Source organism: Dendrobium catenatum, unplaced genomic scaffold, assembly GCF_001605985.2.
Source record: "Dendrobium catenatum unplaced genomic scaffold, ASM160598v2 fragScaff_scaffold_556, whole genome shotgun sequence".
Classification (NCBI taxonomy): domain Eukaryota; kingdom Viridiplantae; phylum Streptophyta; class Magnoliopsida; order Asparagales; family Orchidaceae; genus Dendrobium; species Dendrobium catenatum.
Genome location: NW_021319018.1, coordinates 1587 through 17619, shown reverse-complemented (window position 1 = coordinate 17619; position 16033 = coordinate 1587). Strand labels below are relative to the sequence as shown.

Genomic DNA, 16033 nt, shown 5'->3' with positions numbered 1-16033 from the left:
ATATATATATATATATATATATATATATATATATACATGAAACAAAAAATTGTATAAGATGTAATGTATTAAATGATAAATGATGTGAAATAGAATTGAAATCTGAATATTACAGAAATAAAATAATATAAATATATGAATTGCATAAAAGTATCATATAACATTAAATTCAGCTCTAATTTTTTTTCTTTCTTAGTTGCCTATTCATCTATGTTTAATGACTAAAGAAAGTTAAAATAATTGTAAACAACTTAAAAATTATCTATACATCATTACTAATAGGATTTTATTTGAGTCACTATCATAACAAATTGATCTCTTCTCTGCCTCATCCTGTAGGGTTCAATATCTCTCAATCTACTTCTTCTTTATTTATTTTAATCATCTTTATCTTTCATAAATATTTGTCATCAACATAAATATAATACTCCAAAATTTTAAGAGGTGATGGTAGTGGCATGGGGCTTTCTTGTGATCCCCTATGGCGGCTATGATGGTGGAGGCTACGGTGAAGGCGTTGGGCTAGAGGTCGAGGTAATTGAGAGAAAGTTATTGTGGCTTGGGGGGGGTGCAAAAAGGTGTGATTTTTTTATGGCTTTTATATAAGATTTAGGTAAGTTTTAAATAAAAAAAAAATTCATGAATAAAGGTGTACGCCTCGTGCCAGCGAGGCGAGGCCCACCTCAAGGCGAAGCTCATCCAAAATGAGGTGTAAGCCTCATAAAAAAGGCTCGAGGTGTTAGCCTCGAGGCATTTTTTACTAGAATTATGCTAAGGCATGCCTCAAGTAAAGCCTCATATTGCACAATTTCAAACAATGGTATAAATATAAAAATATACTAGTGTAAATGCCAGATCACCACCTTAGGCCGTCACCCTTGCCAGATCCTCGCCTAAGGGCCTGAACTCCGCCAGACTAACACTTGAGGCCCTATACTCTACCAGACCATCAATTAAAATTATACCAAGTCACTGTCAGACTACTAACTTACTCCCCAACTTTCAAGTGACGTCATATTTTACACTAGACTTTAACCATACGGTTGACATTTCTAATTTGATCGTCCTTTGGGACAAGTCAACCCACTGTAATCAACTCAAATTCTAATAAAATTATTTCAACTGGGCTAGGCCCAGTGGTTTTTGCCCTTTCCAGGATTTTCCATGTAACAAATCTTGTGTTCTCTGTGTGTGAGCTGGATATCCTTGCAACGCTAAGATGTAAAATTATAACCCTATCATTATATATATTCTAGCCCACAAAAACTACTATTTCCCCATCTAATTGTAAAAAATCTTCGCTTTGTTCAAGTGAGCTTGTTTGTAGCTCGTTGAATGATTAAACTATAACCATAGTTCTGTGTAATTTCTCCTACTAGTTGTTGTTGAAAATTTTATGTAAGATCACCTTTACATAACCACTTGCTTCATGGACTACTATTATGGTTATATCCTTAGTTGAAGGCTGGTTATAGATGAACTGGTAGATAATTAGCGCATGAGCCACAAAAAATGGGTGTGTATATATATATTTACTGAAAATCATAACAAGTTTTCAAACCTTACCATTGAAAGTTACCCAATTCCTCTACCATGGCCTTTAAAAACAATATTTTCTCTGATCAAGTAATTATTTGTTAATGTGTGGCTTTTTTTATTCTTTTTGTCTTTTGTATATAACTTGTTATGGGAAGCCAGCTTCTTTTGAGAAGAATTACCAAAAATGAGCTTTGGAGGAGTTCCTTATTAAATGAGTCGAAGTAACATTTAGGTTTTGTTTGGAACAGCTTTCTTAACGCTTCTTAAAATAGCTTTTGATTACAAAAAAAATTTAACTTTTGTACTAAAAAACTGTTTTAAGAAGAAGTAAGAAAGTCGTCCCAAACAAAGCCTTAATTAGCAGATGTATGGCTCTTTTTTTTGGTATACTTAGGTTTATATTTTATTTTGTTCTTGTCTATCTTGTTTCTCGATCTCTTACTTCTGACTGAAGTTGCCACCGGTCCACGGCAACAGTTCAAAATTTTGCCATTCTAGTTCATAATGAAGTTATGTTTCATTTATTTCAGAGTGGCTTGAAGAGAAATATATTTGGAAATTACCTTGTGTCATTACCTCCAGTGGAGCCCCGTGCTACTCCTGCTTTTGCTTCATATCCTCTTGTACACATATCCACTATTGATGATGGAGAGAAGATAAATACAAATTCATTTCTATTAAAGATAAAAGTATGGCTTCTTGTTTGGGTGGAATGGCATCTCTCAAGAATTCTGAAGAAGATATTGTGGAAATAGAATTAAGATCCCAATTTTATGAAAAACAAGAATGCTACAACTGTAAGTTATAAAATTTTAGTACCATTTGTTCTATGTTTATATGTTTCTTTTCTGCCTATATGTGAATAGACTAACCTCCTTGTTCCCTTAAGTATTTCTTGTATTTGAACATTATCAAGCATGGTACTTGAACACGAAAGGGAATCTATGTACCATGTTGAACGGCAAAGCTCTAAAGTCTCTTATTATGCAGATGATGAAGTTGGGACACATAGAAAGTATAGCCGGAGGGGTAAGTCAATATATTGCTTAAATTTATGATGTTAATGTTATCTTTGTTTTTTATTCAGTACTGTTTGCTTGATTACAAGTTGGCTGAGTGTGGAAGTATTTAAGAGCAATTGCAGTGGGATTTGTAACACAAGCATGGGAACATGAATTTCAAACTCACTAATATTGGCTTCATCAAAGCCTTCCTAGGTTCCATAATTAATCACCCAAGGTAAATGCAACGATACACTTAGGAATTTAGTTCAAGCAAGCTAATTATTGGTTTGTGTAATTAATCAAAACTACACATTCTTAGTTTTGGTGCTAACTAGTTTTACTAGCGGGTTAGCGGCATTGAAAAATTAAATATAGGATTTTTGCATGAACCTAATGTTTAGTTGGGGGGCTTCTAGTCACTTGCAAGGATTTGAAGACCTAGGGGCACTAAGTTTCATATAGTTACCTCACTGAAGCAAGTCAACAGTGTGATTGATTTGCTCTCGCCTTGCAAAGACGAGATAGAGGGAGGAGGAAGTTTTCTAAGTTTCTCAACATTCTCTTGCAAATAATATGAAGAGAGAAGTAGGTGCCAGAATTCTGCATATTCATATGTACAAGCTAACATGTATATATAAGCATGATGATGATATAAAGTTGATTAATACAATCTAGATGTTATTTACAACATCTTAAGATCATCTCAACACTTTACAATTCATAATAATTATTTTATGCTAGTAAGACTTTCAAATAACTAAATAAATAAATTATTACTCTTTCCCTTTATTACAAGAATTCAATGAAAGGCATATAAAGAAAAAGAGAGAGATACAATCATAGTTCAATGAAGTTGCATATGTATTTAATGTCAAAGCATAAAATAATATATGAAATTATCCAATCTAATCACGGCTCTTTGAATATTGAATTATACATGCTATTGGGATACAAATATGCATAATAACTTTTCAATATTGATATAATTCGTTAATATCAAACATATCTATATAGTCTCTTACTTTATATTTATGTAAGTGTCATATCTACATATGTGGTAATGGACAACATGTTCAACATATAACTATTAAAATATGAAATGACCATCTCATTTTATTCATCAGTCTAATTGGAATTGAAGGATCGTACCATTTGAATTAATTAACAAAAGAAATATTTACACAAGTTTCATTTTAAAAGGGATTATTGCATTTAAATTGATTTTTAATGACATCCTTTTTTATTGAATAAGATCCCACGCAATTGATTTTATCAATATAGATTTGGGTTAATAAAATTTTGACAAAGCCTCGCAATTAGATTGAGCTGTTAGAATGAAAGGCTAATAAAAGTATATGAGAAATTAAGCAGTTAATGGGAATGAATCTATTGGTGACTTTTAAAATCATACACATTTAATTTAGATTTAAACTATGATTCACTCAATTATTAGAGTATAAATACTTTTACAAAACTCTATAACTAAACACCATTTTATGCAATGATTGGAACATAAACTTGCATCCAAATTCCTATGAGCTAGTAAATGAAAATTTTGAGCATGCATTTTCATAAGAACCTATCCAAACTAGTGATGAAACGAACAATAATATAAATGTATGAATGATCTACGCTTGCCACCATTCAAGAGTTGATTGGATCAACACATGAAAGAAAAAACAAATATGGGCGTATGTGCAAAGATTCAAGTATGATTGTGTTTCACCTTACCTTTTATTTAATATATAAATTGTTGACCTGTGCCTAGGACACATATTCTAAATAGAATTTTAATTATAATTAATTATAATTATTATTTTAATAAATTATAATTTAAAATTTTTTAATTATTATTAACTGCTATTAATTGATTATAATTCATTAAAATTAATTAATTTTAATAAACTTTAATTTTTATTATAATTAATTATAAGTAATTAATTATACTTAATTAGTGTTAATTATGATTAATTCAGAAAAATAATTATAATTATCGCTCTTGCGCTTCTCAATGAAAGGCAAAAGGAAACTTTTATGTAACACATAAGCAAACTGAGTGTATAGATGGTATGTTTCTTCAAAATTTATACATGGGGTTTTGAATTGCATACCACATGAAACAATACTATAAACTAGTTCACTTTTTTTTTTTTTTTTTCAGATTTTTACATGCGAATATTCGGTCTCAATTGATAACTATGTTGTACCGATACACCTATTCATGAAGGTGTGTTGTATCTGATACACTGATACACGAATACATCTCTGATATGGCACCGATACGTGATAAATATGGCTTTGCCATATCCAATTTAAATATTATTTAATTTCAAAAGGACACGCGTATTCGCGAAACGTGTGTCCATTGAAAAAAAAAAATAATCGAAAAAAATACCCATCGTATTTACTTCCGCGACTGTAAGCGAGGTTCTCTCATTTTCGAGATGGATTTGAGTCTCTTTATGATATGGAATATTAGAAATTGCTATGATTTGATGAGCTTGAATTAGAAGTTATGATATTTGTTGAAGATAATATGGAAGTTTAAAGACAAACCACTAAATAAGATAATCATATCATTTCTTCTATTGAATATTTGAAATTTCATGTGCTAGACAATTTATGTTTATGCTTTTGTTGTTGTACTAGACATTTAATGCTTTTATTTTTATATTATAAGTTACAAGGCTACAAATGATGTTACATTCATTTTTTGTAATTTCAAATATTATATTTTGATTGCTTTTTTAATTTTTATGTATAATTTATTAATTATAATATCATGTCCGCGCCGTACCCATATCTTGTATTTTTAAGAATTGACAGGTCCCGTATCGGTATTGTGTCATATCCTTGTCGCCGTATCTGTATCGGGGCAACATAGATTGATACAAACAAAGCCATAGGACTTGTTCATGCTCCAAGAAACTTTTCATTTCAGTTTTTTTTAATATGCATTCCTGAATCGATATCATATAAACCATAGAAATTTCATTCATACTAACAAGATTGATTTAAGTTGAACATATCTCCTCTTTTTGCTTTATTCATTTCGATTTTAAGGAAATAGAAAACTAAACCATAGAATATTCATTCATACTAACAAGATCGGTTTAACCCGAACATATCTCCTCTTTTTTGCTTTATTCATTTTGATTTTTAAGGAATTAGAATAAGGGGCTAAAACATGTCTATTTGAAAATGAAGCAGTGCAAAATACAGCCACTTGGTTGTAACAATAGAAAATTCATTGCTGGATAGTTTAGGAGATAAATCAACTACCTTCGACCAATGTCATTGGCATTCTTCCTTGTTACAGCCAACTGAGAATAAATAAAAGTAAAATATACATGTAGAAATGTATACTTTTTTTACAGATTTTTTTGCTCTTCACAAGCTTTTGTTCATTCATTTAGTTAAATGAAAGAAGACAAAACAAAAAGAAAATACCTCTTTCTCTCTGTTTAGATGGAAGAAGAGCAACAAACTCTCCTTTCTCTTTGTTCAAGTAGTTGGAATGGCGATAAGAGGTTGCTCGATCAAGAGGAGCTGACCGTGTGAGTGCGAATAGATGAGTCGGGGGCTTTCGCCTCCTTGGCGTGTGAGAGCATGAGGGAAATAGGTTGGTAAGGAAGTCAGCATAGTGAAGCAGGAGCAATTGAATGCGTGGGGGGCGGCTTCCTCTGTGTGAAGGAGAAATGAGAGGGAGAGAGCTGCTCTATGTCTAATCGAGAGATGGAGAGCACCATAGGAGAGGTCCTCGGCTACTTTTTTTCTCTACATTGTATTGTCTCCATCTTGGAGTGTGAAAGCTAGAAAAGTACTTGTTGACCTCTACAACCAATCCAAAAATCTTTAATTTGATAAAGAGAATTCAGCTTGAATATGGATTGTATCGAGTTTTGTTATGCACTAGTGGAGGAAACAATCAAATGAGGAAAATCAAGATTCTATTAATGGAGCTGATTTGTACCAAAAAAAAAAATTTCCTCTTCTATCTATAATGGAAGACAACTATATGGGAAAGATAATTCTCTTGCAACATGTTTATGAAGATGAAGTGGCAAAAGATAATTCTCTTGCTTACGAGGAGCTTCAAGTTTCTTTTATTTTTGGTCCTTACATTTTTTTTTGTTATACTAGTGTATGGATTGACATGGATAGAAAAGTTCGTCCCTCTTTTGCTTGTTCTTTTTAATCCTGGAAAGACATAAATAAGAGTTTCCATACAACCTGTACTTCCTTGTACTCTTTTATTCTCTATAAGGACCCTGTAATAACTCTCTTGAAAAAACACAACTTTTGTACTTTTTTTTCCTAATAATGCAATTTTTAAGTAAATGAACTTGTCATTCTTTCACTTATCTACTCTTGGAAGTGTTGTGGGTGCACTCACACCCTCTCTAATGGAGGCGAACTCATCCAAACTTCTCATTGTTATTCCCCTCAGTAGGACTCGCCTCTTCATTTGTAACGATATGCACTTCTTTTTCTCATACACTATCATGGTGATCGTCATAAGTGGACTCGCACAAGTAGTAGTGACCCATTCGACACCGCTAGTCACCATAATTTCCTTATCGGTCATAATAGTTACATGGAATAAAATATGCCTGTAACTCATAAAATAAATATAGGTACATGGAATAAAATATTAAAATTTATAGGATGATATGAGTGATATGAATGATATATATGAGTGATAAATTTGATATTAAAATTTTAGATTAGGGATAGAAATATAATATTAAATATTAAATATTAAATAAATAAATAAAGTGATATGCATGTAAATCCTACATTGATTTTCATTCTATTATAGCTTAATAAAAATAAAACATTTGTGAACCAAAATTTTCTCACTGTAATAGCTGTATTACTAATAAATTTAGAATCCAGCAGCCTGGATCTTGGTGCTCGCAAAAAGCTAGGAAGGCTTCACGAAGTTCAGGAGGGGAAGTTCTCCAAGGGCAGGGGACTGCCGACTGAGAGAAGGTAAGCCTTCTTCAACGAAAGCTGAACAGTTTGATCTTTCTTGATCTTCCTCTTTTTAACTTTTTGTTCGTAGATTATTTGTAAGGAGAAGCAAGGACCCATTTTTTATTAAGGATCAAGGCAGTTTTATTGTTTCTGATGGAGCTAGCCATTTGACTCTATTATTTATTTAATAGATTTTGCTAAAGTCTGTTATTTTCTTTTACATTATTGCAGTATATCATTCTCTTCCCCATCAATGAAATGCAAGTTGAATGGACCTAAACCTTTTATTCTTTTTGCAGTGTCGCCATGACCACCATTTTTCTAAGGCTTTGAAGATAATATCACCTTGTAATATAGAAAACTCACTTGTTTTATATACATGTTTGAGGTCTTTATGTTCTTTTAAAATTTTCATGTTCTTGAGTTGTACACAGGAAAAAAAATGAATGAATGAGCTTCTCCTATACCTGATTTGTATTCCATTTTATGTTTTTTTTTAATCTTTGGCTGATGCTTCTGAAAATGACACCTATTTTTAATTTTTTATTAAAAAGGTGCATCCAATTAATTTAGAATAACGGTTGTTTCAGTAGTTTGAGGATTCTATGTTCTTACCCATGGTCTATGTGTTATTTGGCATTTTTTTCCCTACCATTTTCCATGTCAACCAGGTTTTTGTAATGGGAAAGGAATGTAGGCATTGCAAGAAATGGAAGTAGCACTGTAGGAAGTTTGAGGAACACTTCTACTGGGACCATGTTGATGTGAAGAAGATGCACTTCTCCAAGTTCATGACTGGAGATTTCTCCAACTTCATGGTACTTATAATACTATTTCATATTTGCTAAAAACAGATAGAACATAGAATCTTCAAACTACTGCGTCCAAAGGCAGCAAAATTGAGCAAAGCCTATATCTTTTGTCTTCTTTCAGAACAAGCACCATATGCGTGTCACAGAAATCAACAACCTCAAGAGAAACAGCAGGTTCCTCGAGAATTACATTCTGAGCGGTGACAATAAAAAGAATAATGATTATACGTAAGAAATAAAAACCTTTCTCATTATTGAAGTCATGGATTTAGCAGGAAAATTCTATAAGAATTATCCTAAAAATCTAGCATCAAAACACTCTTGAGCATAAAAGTCATGGAAGTTATGCAAAAGAGAATGAAAAACAACTTTTATTTAACTTGCTTAAAAATTATTTCCACTGATCATCATAAAGTATATGCATAAGTTCAAGACAACGCAACTGGCTTGAAGCACAAAATAAGCTTTATAAAAAAATAATTATTATAAAATCATCATTGTTTTCAACATTGGGAACTTGTAACATGGAGAGAAGGAATAAAATATGTTCTTGCTGAGTATCTCAAGAAGAGAGAGAGAACGTAGAAGACACTTGTTCAACAGACAAAGTTTCAATTAAGAACTTCAAAAATCATACATGGCAAGTTCAGTTTTTTTTTTTTTTTTTGGAAAAATAATAAAAAAGGCAATATCTACATTAGAAAGTAATGCCTAGACAATCACCATTCTCCATATGCCTTGTGGAGTACAAGCCCTTGTACATTTGGATCACCTATAAATTACTTGTTACTAACGAATCAAAAGTAGACGCAACATAAACAGATAAACGAAAAGATATTGTGATGTATGAAGAAGATATATCTGATGTTAAGTTAATATCAAGCCTTCAATGTATGTCACCTTGCTTTATCTTCAGTTTTCTTCTCCTCTTGAATTCTATCCTTTGGATGTGCATTGCTTACTTGGGATTTAGGTTGCATAGCAGCTAGGAGAGAGAAAATATGCAGAAAAAAAAGCCTCAGGATGCGTGTGCCAAAGAGTAATTCAGTGGGTAAATCATGGGATATGATATATGCGGATGGATAAAGAGAATATAGATCATGTGGAGAGAACAAGCTGATGAATAGGGAGGAATTATTGGGGAGTGAAAGGAACCTTGATTCAAATTGAACGCATAATTGGATTAATTCAATAACAAGCAATAACTATTAATACAAATAGAATTACAATTTAAAATTAAAAATAACTTAAATCTTCAATCTATAAGTCAAATAAATCATATCATCTAATTTAATTAAGATACTCCTAGCAATTAAATACACTAAAGTTGAATTAAAATCCTAACATTACTTTAAAATAAAGGAAAATTCAAGAGAATGTTATAAAAACTTTTGCATGCCTTGTATTTCATCAACTCCCTTGGGACAAATAGAATTATTCTTCTAAAGAATCATATAGAAGCCTTTTCTTAGTTTTCATGATGCAGAGAATAACATGCATGTGTGTAGGGGGAGGGAAGCACAGAGAGAGAGAGGAGCAAAAGAGAAAATGAATATTGATTCAAAATGAATGTATAATTGGATTAATTAGAAGAAGCAATAAAACCCCTATTTATAGAAATTAAATTAAATTTAAAATTCAAACCAAATTAAAACATAAATCTATACAAGTTTATAAAAAGTTCATCAAATTTATTAAAAAAAAAAGATAATCCTAATAATTAAATACAGTAAAACTAAAATAAAATACTAAAATTAATTTGAAAATACTAGAAAATTCTTAAAAATACAAGAAATTTTTTATGAGTGTCTCATATCGCATCAAATGGAAATTAAAAACATGGAACAATCAGCATGTACATCTCATTGGATCATAACTTTCTGGCATACTCACCGATGTGGCCTTTTTTCACTGTTTGTAACAGTGTAAAGCAGAGCCTTTCCATCCATTGCCCATGACAAATTTGCAACTCGATCGGCCCTTGGTTTGTCGAGTAGAGTACCACTAGCTAAATCCCTCACGGATAAAGTGAAGGAGTCCTTTTCTTTGTCATACATGGTATATGCAAGGAAACGATGATCTGGAGAAACTTCAGATAGTTCTTCATAAGAGTAACCTATAAATGGATGGGGAAAATCATGTCAGTAAATAGATTAACCGTGGTGAAACAGTAAAAGAATACATGTTGTACTCCATAAATTAACCATAATTTTCTAAACTACGAGCATTTAAGAATAAATTAAGTAAATATAAGCGGGTAAAATTTAAGCAAACAACATATGAAAATGACTCAAACAGCTTTCCACTGCAAATTTGTCCAAATAATACTAGCATCTTCTGTTAAATATGTAATTCAAGCAATGGAAATAAATAGATCTTCTATAAAATAACCTAAAGAAACTCCTTGCATAATATAATCTGCATTCAATATTCCACTATCATATAGACTAGGTAACAAAAAATAGACATCCTTGAGCAATGGATAATGACCACAAATGACTGGATTGACCATCAGTGCGTGTTTTATTCAGTATACCATGGCTTGGACATAGAGGGGAGAATCACCTAAGACACCATAATCATAAAAGTCTGCCTTAAGCAGCAATTCAATAAAAAAGAGAGAGCAGAAGTGGTTGCTTAAGTGTGGGGGAAGGGATTCGTTGAGGGGAGGGGCATTATGGGGGAAGGGATCAGTTGAGGCGCAGATTTAAGAGAAGAAGCGGCTGCATAAGTATTGATCGAAGATTGGGAAGAAGTATGCGGTGGAATAGAACTAGGAGGGCAAGAGCAAGGCACAAGAGATAATGATGGAGTGATAAATGAAGCTGAGTGTACAAAGGAGATAGAAAGTAGGCAAGTAGTCTTGAAAGGCATAATGTGTTCTTAAAAGTGAGCATGGCGGGCAATTATTACTTTTCTCGTGAGAGGATTAAAACAGTGATAACCCTTAAGTTGTCGGGGACAATCTATGCTTACCAGTAGGAGGTGAGAGAGGTTAACAACAACAGCCGAAGACACAACGATAATTATATGTGAGAGCTTGACGAAATAGTAGCTGAAATGGAGGCAGGGAGTGTGTAGTTGGAGAGGGCATGAGATTTAATAAATAAATAGATGTTAAGGTAATAGATACCCAAAATTATGTGGTAGATTTTCATCTAGTAAAACGGTATTAGTAGTTTCAATTATAAGTCAATGCTTGCATTCAGCAACCCCGTTCTTCTCAGGTGTATAAAGGCAGTTGAATTGATGAGTTATGTTGTGTTGGCCCGAAAAGAAAAAAAGTAAATGCTTTACTAGTGAATTCACCTCCACCATCAATTCTATGGGTGAATATTGAATGACAAAGTTGTTTTTAGATTGAATATTTATATTGATAAATATTAACGAACGATTCAAATTTATGCATCATAAGAATAACCAACAATTAAGGTTTATGATATGTATGTAGGGGGCCTGTTACTTGTGTTAAACACAAGGTGGTTTAACAAAGTATTTTCTTATTTCAATTGGATTACAACAAGGATCAGCTTTAAGCCCATATCTTTTTTTCCTTAGTCATGGATGTTCTTATTAAACATTTGCAAGAGGATGTACACTGGTGTATATTTTTTGTTGATGATATTCTTCATGTAGATAAGACTATAGAGGGAGTTGAAGGAAAACTTAAATTATGGAGGTCAAACTTGAGTCAAAATGTTTTCGTTTTGAGTAGATCTAAAACTAAATACATAATATAATTTTAGTAGTAATAGATATAATGGGAGGATTGTGACTTGAAGTGATCAAGTTATTAATAAGAGTGCATGATTTAGATATCTCAGGTCTATTGTTCAAAGTGATGGTGAAATAGATGGAGATATGATTAGTAGAATTCAAGTTGAATGGTTGAAATGGAGGAAAGCATCAGCTTTGTTGTTTGACAAAAAAGTACCCTTCAAACTTAAAACATAAGGGAAAATTATATAAGATGGAGGCGAGGCATATAATGCTTTATGGCGCAAAATGTTGGCCATTAAAAGAGAAGCATAAAATAAAGTTGTTGCAGAGATGAGGACGCTTAGGTGGATGAGTGGCACTCTTAAAGATGGAATGTGAAATGAGTATATACGTGAAAAGGTTGGAGTAGCTCTAGTGGCAAATAAGATTAGAGAGAGTCACCTTAGATTGTTTGGACACATAAAACATTGGCTTTCCGATGACCCAGTTAGTAGAGTAGATATATTAGATTTGTCCTATGTTAAGAAATGTTAAGGTAGATCTAAAAATATTTGGTTAAAAATATTAGAAATAGTTTTTTTTATTAAATTTAAATGAGAATTTGACTCTTAATAGGCTATAATGAAGAAAAAAGATTCATGTAGCCGACCACACGTAGTAGGGTAAAAGGTTGATGTTGTTGTTATTATTGTAAGAAATAGCCAACAATAGTATGAGAAGACATTCACAAAAATAGCATAATAACAAAACCCACGAAACAATGTGACAGGGGAATTGGAAGAAGGAGATTGGTAATTTAGATCACTTCAAAATCAACAGTTAACAGCGGTATATCCCTTCTTCTGACAATTTTCGTATTCACTTAAGGGAATATAAGGACGATAGCCTGATCTACTACGGTTAGAGTAGAATAATGGAGCACGACCATAAGAACATCCTCGAGTGGTGTTGAGGGCAGCTTGTGATTCAGTGGATTCAGCAATCTGCACTTCACGTATATCATTAATGGTGAGATTGACTTCTTCGTTGCATAGGAGAGAATAAAGATCATCCAGACTAAGAGGTTGCAAATTTGTGTAAATAGACATGTTGAATGCATGATATGATGTTGGTAGACTGTTTATGGTATATAAGATGATGTCCTCAGGATCAAGGGTATTGGAAACAAACTAAAATTGCATCCACTTAGGCCTTAATTGTAGACATAGATTGAGTCATAGATTGATCTTTCATAGTTAAGTAATGCCGCTCACTTTTGAGTTTTGAGTTGTAAAATGCAAGATCGATTTGAGGATTTCAACCTTTATCAAGCGTTTGCATGAGTTCATTGTAGGTGTCAATATTCAAAACATAAGGTAACAAAGGAGCTGAAATGACTGAATAGAGAGTTGATGTCAGATTTTGGCTGATCAATAACAACTGATTATAGTTGGGATTAGGAGCCAGAATGCCATCTGTGCCAAGTAAATATTTGGGAGGTTGAGTAACGGTTCCAGATAGGAACCGTTGAATCTATTTGCAATAAAAACTTCATGAATATGAGATCGCTGGATTTAGGTTAAATCCTGCTTAAATCTAATGCCAAATCAGAGATACCAAACAGACACTAAAAGTAAGATAAGTTCGTATTCAAAAAAACATTTTCTGCTGGCTTACCTCCAAATCGCTCAGATTCAGCATTATAATCAAGCAGCTTCTGCTCAATTCTCTTGCCGGCAGTTAAGTCGAAGCCGACAGATGGCGTATTGTAAGAAATGAACTCCTCCTGCAAGCTAGCTTTACGTCGGCAGAGCACCGGAAATGGCTTCCCCTCCTCCACGCGGCTATAGTAAAGCCACGGACCCCAACGAACGGGCGGTGAGCAGAGATCAGAGGACATACGAGGAGCCATCTCGATCTGGATCTTGCGCTGAAGGCGGTCGGCGTCGGCGGCGATCATCACCGCCTCGGCGTATTTCTCCTCTTGCTCCATGTACACGTCCATGTGGCGCATCGAGACACTGTCGGAGAGATTCGACATCCAGCTGTAAGGGTCGTGCCAGGTGAAGCCGTGCATGGTGAAGGGTATCGGTTTTTGCGGCGGCCGTGGAGGGGTCGGCGGCGGAGACGGAGGTCCAGATTGAGGTTTTACCAGGGTAGCGTCGGCCACCGCTCGCCGGTGGGCGAATCTGCGGCCGGAAGGACCCCTCGCGCTAAGAAATGCACGCAAGAGAAGCATGGTGAGGTTAGAAGGACCGAAGTGTTAGGGGTTCTATGGAGGGTTTTTGGTGCCATGGGTTTTCTGAATTTTCAAAAGCTCTTTTAAATGTATATTGTATTAATATTTAATAGTGCAAATTGTATAAATATCTATGTTATTTAATTTTTTTAAATAAACATAATATATGTTTGAATGTTCACTTCATATCAAATTACAAATACTAAGGTACAATCCACACTATTTTTTGAAGTTAAAGCTTATAGAATTGAATCAAATATGTTTCTATCATTGATAGGTGTTGATTTAAATATAGATAATTTGTGATTCTAATATAGTATGAAGATAGTGTGATAATTATTTAACTATGAATCAATGATTATTTGATGAAGCTTGATCATTTTATGAACATTACTCGATCTTTTTTATCATGGTTCTTAGATCATGCAAATATTATATGGAGATAGATCAATTACGACTCGATTATTGTTTGTTTAATGTTTGATCATCGTTCAAAAATTGTTTGATCATAGTTGAATTTTGGATTATAACTAAGATTGAGGCATTAAAGGGTACAAATTATGATATTACAGAGGGTTTATCTCTTAACGAAACAACAACAATAAGAAAATAATATAATTGATGTAATGTAGAAAGAATAATGTGAGAAATCATCACAACTTCCATAACAAAGAGAGTTGTGATGATAAAGTAGGTTATAATTAGAGTTGCAAACGAGTCATACCAAGATGCGCAGGTGCTTGTTTATATTTGAGCACTTTTATTATCAACTTGTTCAAGCTTGATTCAAACTCGATTCGAGCTTTTTTGTTTGTTTTCAAGTTTGATTCTTTTAAATGATTGATGTTCATATTTGGTTTGTGTTCAATTTATATTCAGTTTGTTTCAAGGTTCATTTTAGAAATTTGAAGTAAATTCATGAAACCGTTAACAATATCTACAACTTATACAGAGTTATGTTAATCTGAGTAATAAGTAAACACAAAGAATGACTATTTATATCAAAATATTAATTAAATATATGGCTTTGCATTAATGTGGAATAAAGTTGTGTATAAATAGTCCCTAAAGAATTGTAAATGATTATGTGTAAATTTTAGAAGATTTTTCCTTAAGATCAAGCATATTGTGTGTAATATTGCATACACTCCACAATAACTATTATTAAGATATAGGGCAATCATTAAATTGTATGTGCGATGACTACTTATTTTGGGTATTATCAAATTTGCTCTTTTATTAAAAGATCAATATGCTGTAAAAAATTAAAATTAGTATAAGTATTGATCAAATGTTAGAACTATACTTTTTAAAAATAAAAGATTTATTACATTGCTACCCAACCATATAGTTGGAACATTCAACTGTTTTAACAACATTACGCTTCTGCTGCTCACCCCTATCTTTTTCTCCCTTAGGTTGTCAATCTGTCTTGATATCTAAGATTTGCAAGAGGGCAATTGCTCATTTTCAATAGGGGAAGGGGATAATGACACATTGATCCATTAGCATATATATATTTTTCTTTATAAATTTATGAAATCCCCGATCAGATAATTTTAATTTTTTTGTGATGTTATTTTTAAACTTTATACAATATACGTCACCCATTCCTATAATTATAACAAATGGATTATATATATAATGAAAAGGGGTTGCTCCCTTAACTCAATGCCCTTCTTAGTTGTATATACAATATAAATTGGTTAATCTTCTAACTCTTCTCTACCATTATATGAAAATATAATGTTAAGAGGTTA

The 16033-nt window shown here is 32.7% G+C and overlaps 1 protein-coding gene across 1 annotated transcript; it reads right to left on the bottom strand.

Moving 5' to 3' along the window:
• Window positions 1-8402: 8402 nt before the first annotated feature.
• Window positions 8403-14340, bottom strand: LOC110111189 (dipeptidyl aminopeptidase BI-like). Its single transcript, XM_028694791.1, has 3 exons — window positions 13712-14340; window positions 10229-10451; window positions 8403-8528 (listed from the first exon to the last, which is right to left on the bottom strand). The coding sequence occupies exons 1-3, from the start codon at window positions 14271-14273 to the stop codon at window positions 8522-8524; spliced, it is 792 nt and encodes a 263-aa protein (XP_028550624.1). The 5' UTR covers window positions 14274-14340; the 3' UTR covers window positions 8403-8521.
• Window positions 14341-16033: the final 1693 nt, after the last annotated feature.